General features: G+C 41.6%; 1 protein-coding gene across 1 annotated transcript; it reads right to left on the bottom strand.

The window, feature by feature from the left end:
* Nucleotides 1-3,608: 3,608 nt before the first annotated feature.
* Nucleotides 3,609-19,537, bottom strand: MAPK1IP1L (mitogen-activated protein kinase 1 interacting protein 1 like). The gene is made up of 4 exons (XM_026000653.2): nt 19,317-19,537; nt 10,643-10,664; nt 9,222-9,926; nt 3,609-8,239 (listed from the first exon to the last, which is right to left on the bottom strand). Exons 2-4 carry the CDS (start codon nt 10,658-10,660, stop codon nt 8,228-8,230), a joined length of 735 nt encoding a protein of 244 aa, XP_025856438.1. The 5' UTR covers nt 10,661-10,664; nt 19,317-19,537; the 3' UTR covers nt 3,609-8,227.
* Between the last annotated feature and the right edge of the window lie 1,774 nt (nt 19,538-21,311).

The following is a 21,311-nucleotide window of genomic DNA, read 5'->3' as shown; positions in this document are numbered from 1 at the left end:
ACTTTTGGTCTTTTTTTGTAAAGATTTCTTTGGGCATTCAAGAAAGGATCCAGGTATTCATTAAGTTTAGTCCTTGGGATTTTTGTGTGTTGCAGTAACTAGGCAACGGTTAAGATGTTTTAACTTAGCATGTCCTGTACTGGCAAGTTTAAAAAAAGAACTGTCAAGCCATACTTGGCAGAACCTTCCTTGGACTCTCCCACCCTCTGTACGGTTCTCCTGAACATCTTGGCTGCTCCTCCACTGCTAACAGAGACCTCTTCTGTCTCAGCCATTCCGACGGGCTTCTCCAAGTCTTCCCCACTACAGGGCAGCTGGATATCCAGTGTCCTCAATAATCGGTAGGACTACAACTAGTGGTTTGGTGATCCAGGACCTTTCCTGACAACTCTCACAACCACATCTTAAACCTACTCTTAACTGCGACACCTTTGAACATAATTGACCTTTGCTTATGAAAATCTAGGTAGGTTTTAGGTTCGTAGTTTAAGAACTGTGCTTATTCATCAACTACTATAAGGATGTACATTTCAGACACAAACTCTAGCTCTTTAAAGTGACACCCAATGCAAACTCCTTCAGTGACATGAAACACGTGAAAGGCCTGCCTAACGTTCATGTTAGATGGATTGGACTTTCTAGGTATACAATTTTGGAAGCAGAACCACTGCCGAACTACTGCCCACCTGGGCACCCAGGACAGGCCCATGTAGGATGCCGTTCTTAGAAAGCAGCACACTGTAGTACAGTGCTATGGAGCAACATCTTTGGGAATAATCACAGCTATGAATCTAATCTCGGTTCCTTACAGTTTCACTAGCCTTAGTTTCATCATCTATAAAATGGGGATGAGAACTGACCTTGTCCTAGAGGTTTGTGAGGCTTAATTGTTCAGGTCCACTGTTTAGTAGTGTCAGCTACTTGTTTTTGTCTCCTCCTAGTTTTTATGTATCTCAAAAGTGGGAGATAACGAATCGAATGAGCCTAAGTATGTAAAATGTACATAAAAGCTATCATTAGCTCCCTGGAAATTAAGCTAAGTAGGAAAATACATGAAGTTCAATTTAACACCACTTCATTAAAAAATTAACCAGTTCAGTGTATTCACCAGAGTTTTCCCATAGTTTGGGACCCTACCAGTGACAATTTAAGGGGACATGGACAAATCAGGATGTCTTGTGGAAGAGAAAAGGCAAAGGTCTAGGCTGGTAAGCAAGCAACTGCATAAACAGGTTATTGGATGCCTGAGCATGAAACAGTGGACAAACCCTAAGCTTGAAGACAGAACTGGCATCATCCTTTTTACTGTGGCAATTTACTTAACCTCTTCATCTCTCTAAAAAAAAAAAAAAAAAAAAGGCTCTTTTTAATCTGCCTCCTAATCTTTTAAGGAATGCTCGTCTAAATGACCATTTAAAAAATGAGGCTTGGGGGATCTCTGGGTGGCTCAGCGGTTTAGCGCCTGCCTTTGGCCCAGGGTGCAATCCTGGAGTTCCAGGATCGAGTCCCGCGTCGGGCTCCCAGCATGGAGCCTGCTTCTCCCTCCTCCTGTGTCTCTGCCTCTCTATGTCTATCATAAATGAATAAGTCTTTAAAAAAAATCATCTTTAAAAAATAATATAAAATAAAAAATGAGGTTTGGGATGCTTTGGTGGCTCAGCAGTTGAGCACCTGCCTTTGGCTCAGGGTGTGATCCCAAGGTTCTGGGATCGAGTCCCACATCAGGCTCCCTGCATGGAGCCTGCTTCTCCCTCTGCCTACGTCTCTGCCTCTCTGTGTCTCCCATGAATAAATAAAATCTTAAAAAAAAAAAAAAGAGGCTTGACATAAAATAGGAATGAAGCAAAAACTGAACAAAGTGTTTCTTTTATATGCCACGAACACTTCAAGCATAGCTTAGAATTCTAGGTGGACTAAGATTGCCTTATACTTGTGAATGTAGGACCATAATTTTGGCAAACCTCAACTAGGAGAGAGTCATCCACAACTGTTTTTGAAATTTAAAAGCAGGGATCCCTGGGTGGCGCCTGCCTTTGGCCCGGGGTGTGGTCCTGGAGACCCGGGATCGAATCCCACGTCGGGCTCCCAGTGCATGGCGCCTGCTTCTCCCTCTGCCTATGTCTCTGCCTCTCTCTCTCTATCATAAATTAAAATAAAATAAAATAAAAATTGAAATTTAAAAGCAGCAAAATATTTTGTTCCCCCAACAATGTACTTGTTAAGAGCTATGAACCAATCTGTTTTCCCCAAAATGAGCATCAAACCCCTAAACATGGATGTGATGATATTTAGGCATGGAGCCTTTGGGAGAATTCATTTAGAAGAGGTCACGAGGATGAAGCCTCACAATGGGATTAGTGTCTAAGAGACAAACACAGCTTGCTTCTCCTTCTCCACCATGAGAAGATGGCCATTCACAAGCCACAAAGCACCCCTAGTGGGGAACTGAGCAGGGCAGCACCTTGACTGTGGACCTCCTAGTCTCCGAACTGTGAGAAATTAATCCCTGTTGGTTAAACTACCCAGTCTATGATGTTTTTGTCATGGCAGCCCAAGCTGATAAAGTAAAATGGAAGAAAAGTAAAGTGGAAGACTGCAATTGCTTGAGAGAAAGCCCGGAGGAGGGAGGGCCTAAGTTCTACCTGCTTTGTCTCTTTCTCATCCCGGGAACCCCTGGATACCACTATACAGAGTGAAAGTAACTGTCTAATGCCCACATGAGAACCGTGTTCACGTGCTGACAAACTATGGCATGACCTCAATTCTGATAGTAGAATGCTACTGTATTGTCTTACTGAAAATAAATGCATGAAGAGGATTCTATGTTGCTTTAGAAATCTGTTGCAGAAGGATTGGTGCCAAGTTTTAACATGCTGGTAAAGAACCTGCTTGGGTCAGGTACCCAGGAAAGAATGTGTCTGCTGCTGAAGCAGTGTCATTTCATGATGGGGGAAAAAACCCCCTAGCCCTGCTCCAGAATGATCTTCTATTTCACTACCTATTTCAGAGCTCCATTTTTGGCGGGTACCTTTACGGGATAGGAAGTTATCAAATGCAACTTAAAAATTTACAGTTATACTTTGTCCAATTATAAGGCAAAAAGTGGAAGTCTCTTTCAAAAGCTGATGTATTACGAGTGACTCATTTTACAGCCTCACTCACAACAAGGTTCAAGACAGGCTAGCAAACCCCCTGTGGTAATGGAATGGCAAACTGTACTGAGTTTAATACCGTAACCCTCACCACAGGCATACCAGTTATGACAAGAATAGAACCACCTTTCATAAAAGAAAGCGGGGGTGGTGGCAGCTGGGGCAGAGAGGGAGGGTTCCCTAACTCTGCATATACAGATAATGTGGTTACAAAGAACGATGTCGCAGCCTTGAAAGGAGAAGAAACCCAGAGTGGACAGCATGTTGCCTAGAGAGGGTCTGTGGAGGGTTTTTCCCAGGCACCCTATTTAAATGCCTTTGTGAATTCAGGTCACACACCAGGGAGTGTCTCAGGCCCCTTTTTTCTTTTTGACAACAGTTTTGCAGTAATCAGGCTTTGGACTTCTCAGGGAAGCCCAGAACTGGGCCTAAAGAATAAGATACATGGAAAAACTGTGAAACCATGAAAATACATTTTTTTAAAAAGTTTTCAGGTATAATACACAAAAGCAAACAAGTTTATCTTAAAAAATATCAAGTATCACATCCATAGACTATTCCTAATTATAATTACTTCTTAAAGCAACATATGTCTTTGTTTACAAATACAGCAGCAGGTGATAAAACCTAACGTCTCCAACAGATTGCTTACAGTTCATAATACAAACAAATGTCTATGTCTCAAATCACATTTTAGGCAGTTTAACTTAAAATGCATAGACAATTACATACATTAAATTTGTCATTATTAGGTCAATTTAAAAAATCACAATATTAAGAAAAAATACAAAAACCCTTTATAGAGCACGCATAAGAAGTCAAGTTTACTTAATGGCAACAAATCAGTATCTGCTAACCAGTGACAGGCAGTTTAAGTGCCTTCATCCAGGGAAGAGGAAAAAATCCCGTTACTTTGCACACATGAACAGTTGCACTGACAAACACTACAATCTTGAGAAGCATTAATTTCTTACTTTGAAAAAAAGTATACCAAACTTTGCTCCTTAAAATGTCCAAAGGCTGGCCTCTAATTTCCACCAACAGCACACTAAAATGTTTATCTAGGTAAACCAAAAATGGGTGTACTAATGAATTCTGTAATGCCACCCCCTAGACTGTAAGCATCCGCGGGACAGGCATTCTCTTTCATCTCTGTAGCTCTGGAATCTGGCAAAGCACTGGGATCAGACACTTAAGTGTCTGTTGAATGAATATAGTTCTCCTGTTTTCTACAGCCAGAAGCTTGCATGGCATTTCTTTAATACTGATTATTTTGTTGGCAATTTTAAGTTTACTTGGCAGAATTCTGAAAATAAAAAGTGTCTGCCTTCAGTACTAAATATTGCTTTATTGAGATTAAATTTTAGTCCTCCTGAAAGCTACCCATCACTTTCTTTCTATGCATAGTACCTATAACAGTATGATTTATCTGAATTTAACCTTATGTTTTTCAAAAACATCTGAAGGTCTGTGTTTAGGTTTAATTTCTAGGGTTTATAACCGTGGCATTTTATAAAGCTAGCACTGGATTATTCAGGGTGAGGAAGACATTGGCACTAATCGTTTCAAAGTACAGGCAACTGACTGACACGCAAATGAGTCACCGTTTTTAATTGAACTGTGACTAGAGTTTAGTTCTTTATTAATTATTTATTTTTTTGGTTCTTTATTTTTTTTTTTTAATTTATTTATGAGAGACACAGAGAGAGAAGGAGAGAGACACAGGCAGAGGGAGAAGCAGGCTCCATGAAGGGAGCCCAATGCGGGACTTGATCCTGGGTCTCCAGGATCTGGCCTAGGGCCAGGATCTGGCCTAGGGCCGAAGGTGGCGCTAAACCGCTGAGCCACCTGGGCTGCCCGAGTTTAGTTCTTCTATACAAATAATTTCAAAAGCTGTCCAGCTGAGTACAATAGGTAGCACTTATTATTTGTGAGGTAAAATTTTATGGCAAAACAGGCTTTCTTTCCTAGAAAATATGCCAATATTCTGTTGTAGTGGTGTGCCAGATGAAGGCCAAAAATTCACCCCCTTTCTTCTCTCCTCTTTTATTATTCTCTAATGAAAACAGGAAAACTGACAAGGAAGGAGGACCTTGGGTAATTAAACAAATATATTGCCTATTCCTGAATACTCAATGTATTACTTTATACCAAACAGGGTTGTGGAGTTCGAGCTATAAACAGCCATCTTTTGTTCAAAAGCATGAAAAGGCGTCAGGCCGAGTCCAGCATAGACAAGCCAAGGGATTTCAAGCACTCCTTTAAGGAGCCTTGATTCTTGAGAACTGCGTGTGTGATGAGGACGTAAAGTCTTTATTTTCATTTTTCCTTGTCATTTTTTGGTTTAACATGTCAAAACCTAAGACTCCAACTCCAGAAACACTAATCCTCAAATACATCTCAATTCTCTCCACCAAATTTGTCTTTAAGTTCTTGTTCTGAGAGAGTCCAAGTATCAGCATATTCTACACGATCTTCTCTTCTAAGACCAGACAAACTTTCTAGGAAACAAGCTCTTCCCTAAACTGATGCCAGCCTAATAGGACTGGTTTCAAAAGCAACACCGTTCCCTTGTAAACAGACAAACCTTCCCCCATGCTTTTCCCCATTACTCCACCAGAAAACTTCTGCTTTTAACTTTACCCTGAACCTAAAAAGACATTTTGTCCCGGAGTACTCACAAGAATCGAGACTTCCCCTGCAAGTTGAGAAATAATGCTCTAAGAAACTAAATGGAATATAAAAGCAAATTCTAGTCCCTTTGATTTCCATTCTTATATATATATATAAAAAAAAAACCTCACAACTATCATTTGGAAAGTCCTTGAAAAGCAAAGAAAAGGGTACACTGGGCAGTATGGGTCACTAGTTAAGTTTATATACTTATTGGGAATAGTAATTCCAAATCTCAGATACATGGTCCTTCAAATTCTTCAGCAGATTTTCTCATCTCATAAATGGACTCCACAATTAGATTCCCAAACGTGCTATTTCTCTTAATCAAACACTATTCTCTAGTGTTACATTAAATATTGTATCTAAAGCCAGAGTTGTGAACTTGTCCCAATGTAACACAACCAAAATAACCACAAAGAATATCTTTGCTATCTCACTTTTCCTCTTAATCCCTCCAGTTAGCTGAAATTGCCTGATAATTTAAGCTAAAATACCTTCTAAGGCTACTTACTACTTTGTAAATGGGAGGCTACTCTGACAAAAGATTCCAAGAGTGTCATAGATCGTTGGGGCTTGTCCTTGCAAGGAAGCAAAAGAAAAAAAGACCGCTTGTGCCACTAAGTAAGAGCTGTCTAACAACATTCCCCAGTCTCAAAGTATCTAAACAAATCAGTTTCAATTCTGAAAGCCTGACTCTATCATCTACTTAAAAGGGAGCTTAAACACTGAATGTTCTTCTCAAAGATGACCATCTTGCGTTCTTAAAAAGAGGTAGCTATCAAACCATTAAATTGGCAGCATTTGGCATTCCTGACATTTTAACTGTAAGAGAAACAAACTACTAAATATTTCTCTAAGCAAAAACAAGAGCTCTAGCATAAGTCTCTCCTATACTAGTCAAGAAATTCACAACTTACTTTAGTAACCCAATGGATACATTCAAAGTTTCAAAATGTTATTAACAAATAACATCGTCAGTTCTAAGAATCTAAGAGTCTGATTTAAAGGTAAGGTGCCAAGAAGCTACTCAGGCTATTTTGGTGGATACAAACAACACTAATTTAAGCAACAGTCACACTGCCTTCAACGCAATTGCAGAGATCTACACCTTATTATTATTTTCAGTGTTAGAGCTAGAGGATAATTTTTAAGGATGGCACTCGAATTCTACCTATTTACCTGTCAACAAACAGAACTGAACTGTTAGCCATAGCACTTTACAACAGATGTAGGAAACTATGCAAAAGACAATGACACAGCTTAATCAGACTCTGAAGACATACACACTTGATCGCACTTGTATAGAGAAGAGGTGTGCCTAAATGACTACAGTTCTTGAAACATAACTGCTATATGTGTTTACAACAACCCCTACAGTGTGCCAGTTTTCCATATCAGGGAGAAACTAAGGGATGTGCTCCTTCTAAAGAACTGAAGGAGAGGGATCTACACGGAAGGATCTGGGCAGAAGAGGATTTTGTGGGGAATGCAAGTTACTTGTCACTATGAAGCAATTTCCAGGGTTTCCTCTGGCTTGAGGTTCAAGACAAAGGAGAGAATTATTTCCTTCTTCGAGTTCTTCCCAAAGCAATACTGACACCTCAAAATCTATTCCAAAGCAATACAGAGATGACCAATTCTCTAATAATTTACACATATGTTGGCCTGCCATTAAAAAGAAAAAAGTTTTCATAAATGGCAGATTTTAGAGCTGTGTGACCATCTAGCTAAAAATAAAAGCAAATCAGGTAAAACTCAAAATCAAAGAAAAGTTTTTACTAAAAGCTCAAGGATAAAAATGAACACTGCCTGGCTAATGAGCTCAACATCTGACAATAATTACCAACAGCTTTAAAATATATATCCAAACTACAACTTCAAGAGGACCAGGTTTATTTATCCTATAGACAGAGCAGTTCAAGATGTTGAGAGGCATCATTTGTTTAAATTATGACAATGTGATTGTTTTCAAAGTGTGTTTATTTAGGGGAAAAAGTGATTATAGAAAAATACTTGAAATAATTTGCCAATGAGGTTGCAGATTCTAACAATAACCCACATTTTAGGTTTTTAAGTGTGTGGTTTCATAATTTAAACAAATCGAAAACTTTTTTAAACAAATTATATCAAAGAGCTATCAATATACTTCACGTTAACGTTCAATAAAAACCGAATAAAAATCACATTTGAATGATTTACTTTTACATTTTTATCTGATTGTATCCATCAGATGTACTATACATCCAAGTACAAGAGGCAGATATCTTCTCTGAGAGGTGCAAGAGTTGTTCTTTCATGAATGCCCTCTAAGAATAATGAAACCAGCAATTTTTATATATGCATTCATGTGCATATATATGTACTTCAAAAAGCAAAGCGTCCTCTCTTCATCCATTAACTTAATGGTAAGACTGCAATAGAAAAAAGAAAAAGTAAACCTCCAGTTTTTCTAAGTGGAGTTTATTAACTCCTTGCTGCGGTTTAAAATAAACTTATTATTTAACAAATCCAAACACCAAGTCATCCCATTTATTTTGGCATACAATTTGCAAAAAATTTAAATAAAATATGTATAGCAAGAAGTTATACTAATGAAAGTAAGTTTAGGGGGCATTTTATTAAGATTCTTTCTCCTTTACAGTTAAGGTAGACATCTGATTAATCTAGTCGGAGATCTGATTATTTTGTTAAGTCATTTTTTCCTTCAAGGAGAAACATGACTATTGGAAGACTCACTTGACTTACTTCTGGGGGGAAGTGGGATGCTTTTCTATTTGGTCAAATGCCCCCAACAGGTTCTCCAACTAAAATGTCAACCCTATCACTCTGGCTTGGCTGACAGTAAAGCATCACATGGCATGCTTTCTGCATGACAATGCAGAATAGTGGTATAACCTGGAGCTCAATGGTGCTGAGGATCTAACAAAACTTTGGCTGAGAATTATAGAAAGGACAGGCAATGCTACATACATATTCACTGTCCTAGATTTTCTAAAAATCTACCTTGGTAGATCACACAGGCAGAGACTGTTTTTACTGAACTGTGCTTTGATGTGATGTCATAAAATGTGGTATTAAAAGAAAGTTAAGTCCAATGAACTGCAACTGAGTTTACCTCAAAGATGTTATTGAAAACATTGCTTACTACATTTCAAAGTCTTTGGGGATCTCTGGGAAATTTTTCTATTTTTAGTACCAGGAATAACTATTGTCACCCTTCTAAATGGTTTTATCTGAAGCTTGAAATGTACTCTTCTCTTATATACACATAAGCCCCTCTTTTTAAAAGTTTAAAATGCTTTCTAATCTTCTATCTAAAACTGGAGGCAAATAATCTTTCAGTTGTGCTCATGTGACTATTAGTGCATTTTAAATAACAAATTTAACACTCACATGGGGGCCACCAGGCATCGGTGGAGCACCAGAAGGTCCTGAAGGCACTTGAAAAGGATTGTTGGGAGTGGGATAGAGTCCTGGTGTGGGATATGATCCTGCAGGGGCAGGATATGGTGCTGGTGGTCCCCAGGCTCCTGGTGGAACAGTGCCCCATGGAACAGGTGGCGCTGCCCCTGGTGCTTGGGGAGGGGGTGCAGGATATGGCCCTGGAGATGGATATGGCATATTAGGGGTAGGATACTGCCCTCCCATTCCAGGCGCCCAAGGTCCAGAAGACATGGATCCCCATGGACCTAAAGGACCAGCAGCAGCTGGATCTGTGGGTGCACCATATGGTCTTGGAAGCTCTGGAAAGGGCATATTTGGTGTAGGATATGGCCCCGTGGGGCCAGGGCCTGGCACGGTTGGGGCTGGATAAGGACCACCAGGTGGGGGACATGATGGTCCAGAAGGAGGAAAGGGTGCTGGGGGTCCTGGAGGTGGTCCGGTGGGAGGCACAGAGGGATACATTCCTGTTGGTGCTGGTCCAAAAGGCACAGTGGAGGGTGTTGCACTTGGTGGGAGTCCAGATGGCACAGAAGGTGGAGCACTTGGGTTATTCCAAGGGTTGGAACTTGGCCAGCCTTGAGGAGGTTGGCCAGGTTTTGTATTGCTCACAGCAGACGTTTTGGCAGGGGAGTGTTCAGGTAGTGCATCTGCCAACTGGAATACAAAACAGGCATGTTTTATCAATCTTATTTAAAGACAAATCATGTCAAACATGATTATAAACCCATAAAGAATAGTAAGCTACAGAGGGATTATAAACTCCTAGAAAATCTTCAAAAGCTAAATCGCTCAGTTTAAGAACAATCCATGTAACATAAAAATCAACTTTACATCAACATTACAATGCAAACTCATTAGAGCCGACCAAATTTCCTAAATACAACTACTCAAAATACTGTGGATCTGAATCCTGGCTTTACCTCAAACAAGCAACATACCCTCTCTGAGCTTTAGTTTCCTCATTAAAAAAAGAAAAAAAAAAAAAAAAGTTCAGCATTAAGTTGAGGTTTAAAGGAGATAGTTCATGTAATGCTGGCCATTATTAACACTGCCTGGTTAAAAGAGAATAGGAGTAACTTTACACTTTAATGTCATTTTCTTTTTTTTTTTTTTAAGATTTTATTTATTTATTCATGAGAGACACATAAAGAGAGAGGCAGAGACAGGCAAAGGGAGAAGCAGGCTCCATGCAGGGAGCACGATGTGGGACTAGATCCTGGAACTCCAGGATCACGCTCTGAGCGGAAGGCAGGTGCTCAACCACTGAGCCACCCTAGGCATCCCTGTGTCATTTTTTAAAAATTTTTTTTTTTCCTGTGTCATTTTCTTAAGAGCCAAAATACTTATGAAGGATAAATGCATCAACTTACCGAAAATTCATCAGACATTTTCCTAAAAAGCAGAAAGAAAGAAAAAAGAATACTTCAAAACCAGTGCTTACCATTTCTCATATATTCCTTAAAGAACTTTGTGTACACCATTTTTTACCTAACCATATATGCAGGGTTTTTTCTTTATATACGGAAAACTTCTATAGTAGTTATATAGTTCTACAAATGTCATCCCTTTTCACTAGCTGCACATTATATAAAAGTGATCCACAATATAGTTCACTCTCAATTTTGATGGTAGTTTGTTTGCATTTTGAGCTGTTTTAAACAATGATACAGTCAACACTTCTGAACACATATGCTTGTGAATGTGTCATCAGGAAAAAGTCCTGGAAGTAAAATTTACAGAACAGGTAAGGCTATCTACAATCCATCTTAAAAGTCCATGCCACAGGGGATCGGTGGGTGGCTCAGTGGTTTAGTGCCTCCCCCCTTCGGCCCAGGACATGATCCTAGGCTCCCTGCATGGAGTCTGCTTCTCCCTCTGCCTGTGTCTCTGCCTCTCTCTCTCTCTCTCTCTCTCATGAATAAAAAAGTCCTTTGCCAATTTACATGATCTTTTATTTTATTTTATTTTAAAGATTTTATTTATTCATGAGAGACACACACAGAGAGAGGCAGAAACACAGGCAGAGGAAGAAGCAGGCTCCATGCAGCAAGCCCAACACGGGACTCAATCCCTGGTCCCCAGGATCACACCCCCGGCCGAAGGCGGCGCTAAACCTCTGAGCCACCCAGAGTGCCCAACTTTTACATTTTTAAAATTAAGTGGAAACTAGAGCATCTTTTAAATCCCATATTCAATTTAGAATAAACTTTTGTGAACTTGCTCATAAATCTTTGTACCACTTTTGTCAAATTCTAAAAGTGAAGCATAATTAATACTCAATAAAATGCACAGATGTGAGGTGTTCAGGTCAACAATTTCTGACAACTGTATATGCCACTAACCAAAATACAGAACATTTTCCTTCACTCCAGGTTTACTGATGCTTTCCAATCAACTCCCCTTTCACTCAGCAATCATTTCCTCAGTTTTTGCTTATTCTGTGACTTCATATAAATGCAGTTAAGACAGTATGTACTCCTTTTGCCTTTGATAATTTTACTTGTTAGTAGTACATTTTTTAAAGGCTTTATAAAATTGTAAGGAGATTAATCCTGAAGTATACGAGACAAAATATTCACCTATGCTTTCTAACAATGCAGGTTTTAACTTAAAAGATGTATTTTAAAAAATACTTAGAGAGAGAACATGAGCAGGGGGAGGGGCAGAGGGACAAGCAGACTCCCTCCCTGCTCAGCAAGGAACCCCATGGGGTTTGATTCCAGGACCCTGGGATCATGACCAGAGCTGAAGTCAAACACTTAAGCAACTGAGCCATCCAGGTGCCCCCAACTTAAAATATTTGTTTTTCTTTCAAACAATAATTACTGTATAATCTATCTTTTCTCAATGGATATGACAAGCTACCCTTAACACATTCTACTGCCACTATTGACAACAAATATTTCTTTTTTTTTTAATTTTTTTATTATTATTTATTTATGATAGTCACAGAGAGACAGAGAGAGAGAGAGAGGCAGAGACACAGGCAGAGGGAGAAGCAGGCTCCATGCACCGGGAGCCTGATGTGGGATTCGATCCCGGGTCTCCAGGATTGCGCCCTGGGCCAAAGGCAGGCGCCGAACCGCTGCACCACCCAGGGATCCCGACAACAAATATTTCTGACAACAAATACTTAACGAATATTTGCCACAAAAGAGGTACTGTGCTGTAAATGTTTTAGGCAGGTAATCTCACGGAATAAATGCAAATTTTTCACTCAGTTTACAGCTTGAGAAAAGGAGGCTCATCAAGTTAACTTGTTTAAGGGTACACAACAAATGTGACAAACAGAAAAGTTCAAATTCAGGTATGGTCTGATTCCAGAACCAAGGCTCTTAACCACCAGGCTAGAGACCTCTGTTCTTTTCCACTGATCTGCACCACAACATTCCATCTTAATTTCGGTAGCTTTATATTTTAAATAAATTTTAATATCAGTTGATCTATTACTGTTGTCTTTTTCCCCTGGACTCCTGAATATTATTTTTTTCCAGATCATTTTATAAAAAAAATAATCTGTTGGTGTTCTGGTTGGGATTGCATTAAATTTACAGATTAGAGAACATGGAACATTCAAAATATCGAATCTTCTCATTCAAGAACAAAGTATATCTTCCTGGTTTCCATCATTGTCATTTATCACCCAATAGTTTATTTTTTTAAAGTAAACTCTAGCCAAAAAAAATAAACTCTAGCCTTAACGTGGGGTTCAAACTCATGACCCTGAGATCAAGAGCCACACATTCTGACTGAGCCAACCAGGCACCCCTAAGTGAAAGGCTTTTTAAATTTTAGTGAATTACTTTTGTAAACAGTGATGTTATTAAATTATTTTATTCCTGAAAGTGTCACAGTTGATTCTCTGGGATTTCAGGTAACGAATTCTATCATTTGCAATAAACAAATATGCAAGTTTATTTTACATTCTCTCTCTTTTTAAAAGATTTTATTTATTTATTCATGAAAGACACACACAGAGAGAGAGAGAGAGAGAGGCAGAGACACAAGCAGAGGGAGAAGCAGGCTCCATGCAGGGAGCCCAATGTGGGACTCGATCCTAGGTCTCTCCAGGATCAGGCCCTGGGCCGAAGGCGGCACTAAACCGCTGAGCCACCTGGGCTGCCCTACATTTTCTTTTCAATATTTACACCTCTTTTCTCCTTTGCGTCAGCTAAACTTTACAATGAAACGTTAGTGATAGTGAGCACAATGGTCTTGTTCCAACTCTCCTGGAAATGCTTCTAACGTTTACATAAAATTCCCATTTTTTAGGGGCACCTGGGTGGCTCCATAGGTTAAGCGTCTGCCTTCAGCTCCGGCCATGATCTCCATGTTGTGGGATGGAGCCCCACATTAAGCTCCCTGCTTAGCGGGAATCTGCTTCTCCCTCTGCCCCTCATCCTGCTCATGCTCTTTTTTGCTCTCTCAAATAAAATCCTAAAAGCATTCCCATTTTTAGTTTAAGATGGAAAAAATTACATTAAAGATGTCTATTTATGCCTATGTTGCTATATTTATTTATTCCTAGTTTGCTAGTTAAAAAACATTCGAGAAGACACTGCATTTCTTTTGATCTTTTTGACATCTAATGAGCTGATCACAGTTTTTCTCCTTTGATCCATGAATAGTTAATTACACATGAAAACTGCTTAATACTGAGCCATCCTTGCAGTCTTAGTTTTATTTTCAAGTACAATTGGCTAACAGGAATGATAAAGACAAAGTGTGGAGCCTACAACTGCCATAATCTTGCTATTTATTCAGAATATCAAAAAACACATTCTGAATATATAGTATATACAACTATCCATTCATTCCCACATTAAGGTTTTGTACTAAAACCTTACATCACACAAGAGTAAATTCTTAGGATGAACACCTGAAGAAACTTTATCAGTGCATGACAAGTTTAAAGTCTACATAAGACAGTAACATGCTTTTCAAACAGGGTGAACCTTTCTGAAACAGAAAATGGTTCTGTATCAAAGTTCACATTAATTCTGGAGTGGAGAACTAACAAAGCAATCCATTCAAATTCATGTGCTCTTGCTTGCTGTTCAGGTTTTCAGAATTACTCTTTTCCCTCTTAGTTAAAAAAATATATATATACACAAACACTATATAAAGTTAACTAGTTGTAAAATTACATTAGAATGTAAGTTATTCCGTAAGTTAATAATATTAAACTGACTCACAACTCTGGCTTTCAAAATTTGAAGTTAAAAATAAAATCCTGAAAGTCAAAGGAGGTATTAGAATCTTATGATTAAGTAATGAAGCCCTCACTAAAGGGATTAGAGGTAGATCATTTCTTGTTCTATAGGAACTTTTAGTAAAGTGACCTTCTCTCCATTGTCTAGAATATGCAGTGTCATATTAATGGGAAACATTCTAATTTACTTACTTGCATCATAAAAGGTAAAAAGGAGAGCTGGACAGCAGTGTTTCTTTTTAAGAGTTTATTTATTTATTCATGAGACAGAGGCAGAGACCCAGGCAGAGGGAGAAGCAGGTTCCCTGCAGGGAGCAGGGAGCTCAATGCAGGACTCGATCCCAGGACCCCAGGATCACCACCTGAGCCAAAGGCAGACGCTCAACCACTAAGTCACCCAGGTGCTCTGACAGCAGTGTTTCAATGTAAGAAGACTTGCGTAATTTTTTAAAATTGAGACTTTTCTAAAAAACTATTCCAAAATACCTAGAATATGCTATTTGGGGAGGGTAGGGGTAGAGGCAGAGGGATAAAGAAAGACTCTTGAGCAGGCTCCACGCCAAATGTGGATGGATCCCTACGTGGGGGTCCATCTCAGGATTCTGAGGCCATGACTTGAGCCAAAATCAAGAGTCAGACACTTAACCAACTGATCCACCTAGGCATCCTGGATTATGCTAATTAAGATGAGGCCAAAGTAACCCTGAACGCCCCCTCCCCCAGTTTATAATCATAATCAAGATTTTCATTTTTTCTTTTTGGAATACAGTAAAGCTATTATTTCTAAAACTTTCCATTACTACTTTATGGCAGGATCTATGATGTATCCACTGAAAGTCATTCTATTTTCTGAGCAGTAAAAACAGAAACTTAAAAGCAGAACAAAATTTCTTTTGACATACCTTAGAAAAGTAAAACATTTCTGTAATTCTTATGGCTTTTTTTTTTTTTTTAAAGATTTTATTTATTTATTCATGAGAGACCCAGAGAGAGGCAGAGACACAGGCAGAGGGAGAAGCAGCCTCCACACAGGGAAGCCCATGTGGGTGGGACTCGATCCTGGAGACCCCGGATCATGCCCTGGGTCAAAGGCAGGTGCTAAACCGCTGAGCCACCCAGGGATCCCCACTCTTATGGCTTTTAAAGTCAAATGGAAATCCAATTACCAGTAGATTTTATTTATTTTTTATTATTCATTTTTAAAGATCTTATTTATTCATAAGACACAGAGAGAGAGGCAGAGACATAGAGAGAGCAGCAGGCTCCTCACAGGGATCACACCCTCAGACAAAGGAAGATGCTCAACCCCTAAACCACCCAGGCATCCGACCAGGAGGTTCTAAAAACAAGTTAAACTCTGTAAATTACTAGTGACTACCCATCAAGGAATATTTCAAAGGGCCATCACAATTTGTGGTGGAGTGTCAAGAGCACAGGACTAGACAGTTATGAAATGTGGAAATCAATCCTTTGACTCTTTTGACTAAGGCAAGCTTAACCATAGATCACCGCTCATCTGCAAAAGTTTTAATTCCTGACTACTTCACAGATAAATTAAAAGTAACATGTTTAATAATCTATAAAGTACTACAGACAAGTAAGATGTTTATTAAGAGAAACTAAGAAGGATGTCTGGGTGGCTCAGTTAAGTTGATCATCCCACTCTTGGTTTTGGCTCAGGTCATAATCTCAGGGTCATGGGGTCAAGCTCCCAGTCGGGCTGGGTGCTCTAGGAGAGGAGTCTGCTTGAGATTCTCTCTTCCCCTCTGCTCTCACCCCGCCCACTCTCTCTAAATAAGATCTAAAAACAACCCCCGTCCCCACGAAACCTCTCCTTTTGGCCCTCCCCACCTCTAAAAAAAAAAAAAAAAAAAAAAGAAACTATGAGAAATCAAGACTTTGGCATTGATTTGTTTAGTATGGGGGAAGATGAAGGTAACATATTGAAAATATAAATTTCTGATTAGAATATTTGATTATGGGCACCTGGGTGGCTCAGGGCACAATCAAAAAGGGTCCTGGGTTCAAATCCCACATCCGGCTCCTGACAAGGAGCCTGCTTCTCTCTCTGCCTACGTCTCTGCCTCTCTCATGAATAAATAAAATCTTAAAAAAAAAAAAAAAAGAATATTTGATCATTTTTATTATTGGCTCTTTTATCAGATACATTCCATTTTATATTTGGACAACTCAAGGAACTGAGGACTTAGTAAAGTTTTTGAATATTTTTAAGCTTTTGAAAGACATAATTTTTATTTTTTTAAAAGATTTATTCATACATGAGAGACACAGAGAGAGGCAGACACAAATAGAGGGAGAAGCAGGCTCCCCGCGGGGAGCCCGATGTGGGGACTTGATCCCAGGACCCTGAGATCACAACTGGAGCTGAAGGCAGATGCTCAACTGCTGAGCCACTCAGGCGTCCCAAAAGACAATTTTTTAAAGTATCTTTTTTTTATACTTATGCCTGGAATATACACACCAGGCACTGTGTTGTTAGGCTTTGGGGAAATGAAGAGTACTACACAGAATAGACATTTAAGGAATTCACAATCTGGTGAACTACCCTTTATTTATTTTTTTTTAAGGTTATTTATTTATTTATTCATTCATTCATTCATTCATTCATTCATGACAGGAAGAGAGAGAGAGGCAGAGACACAGGCAAAGGGAGAAGCAGGCCCCAGGCAGGGAGCCCGATGCGGGACTCCATTCTGGGACTCCAGGATCACACCCTGAGCCAAAGGCAGGAGGTAAACCGCTGAGCCACCCAGGGATCCCCCTGGACTATCCTTTAAATAGTAACTACCTTACTTTGGGTAAGCCCAGGGCACCAAGTTGAGTACCTAAAGGGCACCTAAAGGAATCAAGGAAAGGAGAATAAGGGGAGGAACCCTGAGAAGAGGTTCCTTTGCTGTCTGGGAGAACAATGAAGAGCTGGCAGTAGGGGATGATGGGACAGGCCCCAGGAAAGAGCAGATTGTGCAAAAGCTAAAGCAGGCAAGAATACGCAATGGGAAATATAAGCAGTTCGAATTGGTTGGAATACAGAGAGGGGAGGCATAGAAGTTTTAGCAGAGAGCCTTTAGACTGAGGTTTGAATGTCTCAATCAGATTCAGCTCACCCCAGTGACTCCGTTTCTTCAACTATAAAAGGGCTAGTGATGTGAAAGACTAAATGGTATTCATAAATTAAGTGTCTATAATAACAGTGCTCTAAAAAATAGTGGATGGGCAACAGATATATTCCCTTGTCTTTCTTCCTACATGGGCATGGCAGCAGAGCTTAAAAGAATGACCCTGAAAGTTATGGCTGCGTAGATAAAACCCTAGCTCTTCACTGGCTGGCGATGGACAGGTTGAATTCTTCAAACTCCAGAGGTTTAAGTACACAGGAGTAGTATCCACCTTGCAGACTGGCCCTGAGACTGACAAAATAAACAAATCTCCTGGTCTCTCTCTGGCACTCAAGGAAAACTCAACAAATGTTAACTTTTACAATTGCGGTCACAGGCATGCAAACCTTTATCTGCAGTTCTCGATGCGGAAACTTCTGAAAAGAAAAGGAAAATTCCAGAATTTGGCATAAAACTTAGTTGGTGGCGAAACGTGACCTGAGGATATTTACAGTTTCCATGAAGTCACACCTATCCCTGCACCATTATTACCGTAGTCTCAGGGATGCTGCTGGGACCTTGTGAGGGTGATACCTCTGGTCTACACATCTTACTCTTTCTAAAATCTGAAGACACAATTCGAAGATTGCTGAATTCCAAAACATACCGGCCCCGAGCCTTGCAGTTAAGGAATGGGTCTCTCTCTGTTCCTTCTGGAGAGAAGAAAAGAACATTCTCACACACACAACCCAACTCAAGTTGCTGAGACAAACTAGTTTTAAATAGGAGGTTCAGAGACGCCAGTACCAGAAAAATCCCTGTTGCTGCCCAGTGAATACAGCCGAACAAAGAACTTCTCAAAGCTCTCCGAAGGCTACCTTGGCCTGTAAAAGGAGGCTCCTTTACAGAACATGCCTTCACAACCATCAGGTGTGCAAGAGTGTGTATTTCTTCAGCAGTAAGTTTTTTTTCCCCCGTCAGGGGAATATGGTCTGATGCCTCAACATTAGAAATTTTTAACCAGTAAAAGCACTGCTTTTGGTTTTCGAAGAGGAAACGGTTCAGCTATTTATAAGCTTCCATGCGTAACGTAAGCCCCCAAATCCTAAGAAGGAGAGTATCGCCGAGCTCACGGCTTCTGTCATGTGTATTCATCGAGTATGATCTGTGTAGCAACTCCGTCGGCAACTAACGACCGGAACGTTGTCACACGGCGGACAACCTTATTAAACAAGTGCCAGATTCCTCCAAGGCTGTTCAGGCCCCTCTCTCCCGTTTTATTAGAAATTAATGAATGGGGGAGGGGACCGAGGGGGCGCGAGCCGGGAACCCTTCAGGGCCCAACGAACAAAGGGAGTCCGGGATCAACCGGAGCGAACCGGCCGCCGAGCGGGTCGCGCCGCCCGGAAAGGGGTGGGGGTGGGGGTGGGGAGGGTGGGGGAGGGGCCGGGCCCTCTCGCCGCCCCGCCCCCAAACCCGGCCTGACGTCAAGTGCGGAGAAACCCGTCCGGCGCGACGTCAGCCGCCTCCGACGCCTCCTCCCCGGGGGGCGATCGGGGGGCACCTCGCAGCCTGAGGGAAGATGGCGGGGGCCGACGTTTAGTCCCGGCCCCTGAAGAGGCGACTCGAGGTTCCTCTGTTACCGCGCCCGTCTCCCGCTTGGGCGTGCTCCCCTGCCCCCCTCCACGATACCCACTAGCGCCGAGGCAGCCTCACCCGGCAAGATCCGAGCCCGCAGCAAAGTCTAGAAGCGGCGATGGGTCCGGGGGAATCGGGTGCTGAAGAACCGAACGCGGACTGACTGACGGCGGCGGCGGCGGCAGCAGCGGCGGCGGCGGCGGCGGAGGCGGCGGCGGCGGCAGCGGCAGCACTAACAGCGCGCGGCTCCTCCTGGCGCCGGAACAGGAAGCGCCGAGCGCGCCGCCCCCGCGCGCTCCCCCCCTCCTCCCCGGGCCGGGTGCGGCCGCGGGCGCCCCCCGCAGGCTTCGCGCGGCACTGCGGCCTGCCCGGCGGGGCGGGGCGGGGCCGGGCGGCTGCTCCTGCGGCTCGCCCCGGGGCGGCTGTTTTCCTCCCGTGGGAGGGAGGAAAGCTCCCCGGTTTTCCGGAATTCTGAGCGCTCGGAGGAAATGCCTGTAGCCAGTGACGTTCTGGGCACCCCGGCGGAAACTGCTAACTTGTTTCCTGGACTGGTTGAGGACTGCTTCTGGATTTCCTACGCTTAGAGATTTTTACAGCCGGGCTTGGATGCCGGCTGCCTGTGAATGCGGCCAACCAGTGAATCCGGGCCCTCGGGCCGAAATTGGGGAGCGCTACAGGCGCGATACGGGGAAGGGGACCCCACATGTTCATCTTTGAAAGAACCTTTACCTACTTTGGGTCAGGTCTGTAGGATGATGGACACATTCCCCCGGCTGTCAAGGAATCTGCCGTAATGATATAGTGTGCAAAATGTATATACATACAGTATGTACATAGATTTTTATATGTAAAACTACACTAGAAATATGCGGTATCAGTACATTTGCTTCTTTGGGTAACCCCTTAGTGGGTCACTGGGCAGGGGCATTTTATTAGAAATGTCTTAAAGGAAGACTTATTCCTGGGTATGCTCCCAGAACCCACACTTCTCATACTGGAAAAGAGGCAATAGAGAAAATGCAAATACCCAAGCCTGGGGAAGACCTATTTTTGGACAGGGAAATGGTCTATGGAAAATGACATTAGTGTGAACAACTTACCCTGCCGTCAGGAGGCAGTGAATCTGTAATACCTTACGGAGCTATAAGGAATCCTGAGTCAGCAGACGTCAGTAAAACTACATTTAAAATCTTGACCTGGGACGCCTGGGTGGTTCAGCAGTTGAGCGGCTGCCTTGGGCCTGAGCGGTGATCCTGGAATTCTGGGATCCAGTCCCACATCGGGCTCCTGTATGGAGCCTGCTGCTTCTCCTTCTGCCTATATCTCTGCCTCTTTCTGTGTCTCTCATGAATAAATAAAATCCTAAAAAATAAAATCTTGACCTTTTTTCATTAGGTTGTTTTAATTCTGATTTTTTTTTTTAATTTATTCATGAGACACAGGCAGAGAAAATGGCAGAGGGAGAAGCAGGCTCCCCGCTGAGCTGGGATTCCCAATGTAGAACTTGATCCCAGGACTCCAGACCCCAGGATGACGACTTGAACCAAAGGCAGATGCTCAACCACTGAGTTGCCTGTGCCCCTGATTTTATTTTTTAAGATTTTATTTGAAAGAGAGCGGCAGAGAAAGGGGATCATGACCTGAGCCCTAAGGTGGAAGGTGCTTAACTGACTGAGCCACCCTCGGTCCCCTTCTGATTTTAAAATGTATTGTTATATTGCTTTTCATTGCTGAGATTTTGGGTAAAAAAAATTTTGCGCTCAAATTGTCTCATTCACTTCACCTAGTCCAGGTCAGACATATCAGGGTGACTGCCTCGTTTTCCCATATTTTCAGCCAGTAGTAGCATGCTGAGTTCTAGAGCTAGGCCATTCCTGTCCCACGTGGGCTGCCCTTGTCAACCTTTGCTTGGTAACTAAATCCCCACCTAGCTTTTCATAACTGCACTGCAGTCTGAAGCCCACCCTACCTAATCTTTGCATTTTTCATGTAGGTCAGACTTGCAAAGTGACAGGAAGGCTTCCACATCTTCTTCCTTCAGTCTCTTGCACATTTAATCACATCTTGCATCTG

The sequence above is a fragment of the Vulpes vulpes genome, chromosome 6 (assembly GCF_048418805.1).
Source record: "Vulpes vulpes isolate BD-2025 chromosome 6, VulVul3, whole genome shotgun sequence".
In the NCBI taxonomy this organism is placed as follows: domain Eukaryota; kingdom Metazoa; phylum Chordata; class Mammalia; order Carnivora; family Canidae; genus Vulpes; species Vulpes vulpes.
The sequence above is the reverse complement of the archived record's forward strand: the minus strand, read 5'-3'. Positions and strand labels throughout refer to the sequence as shown.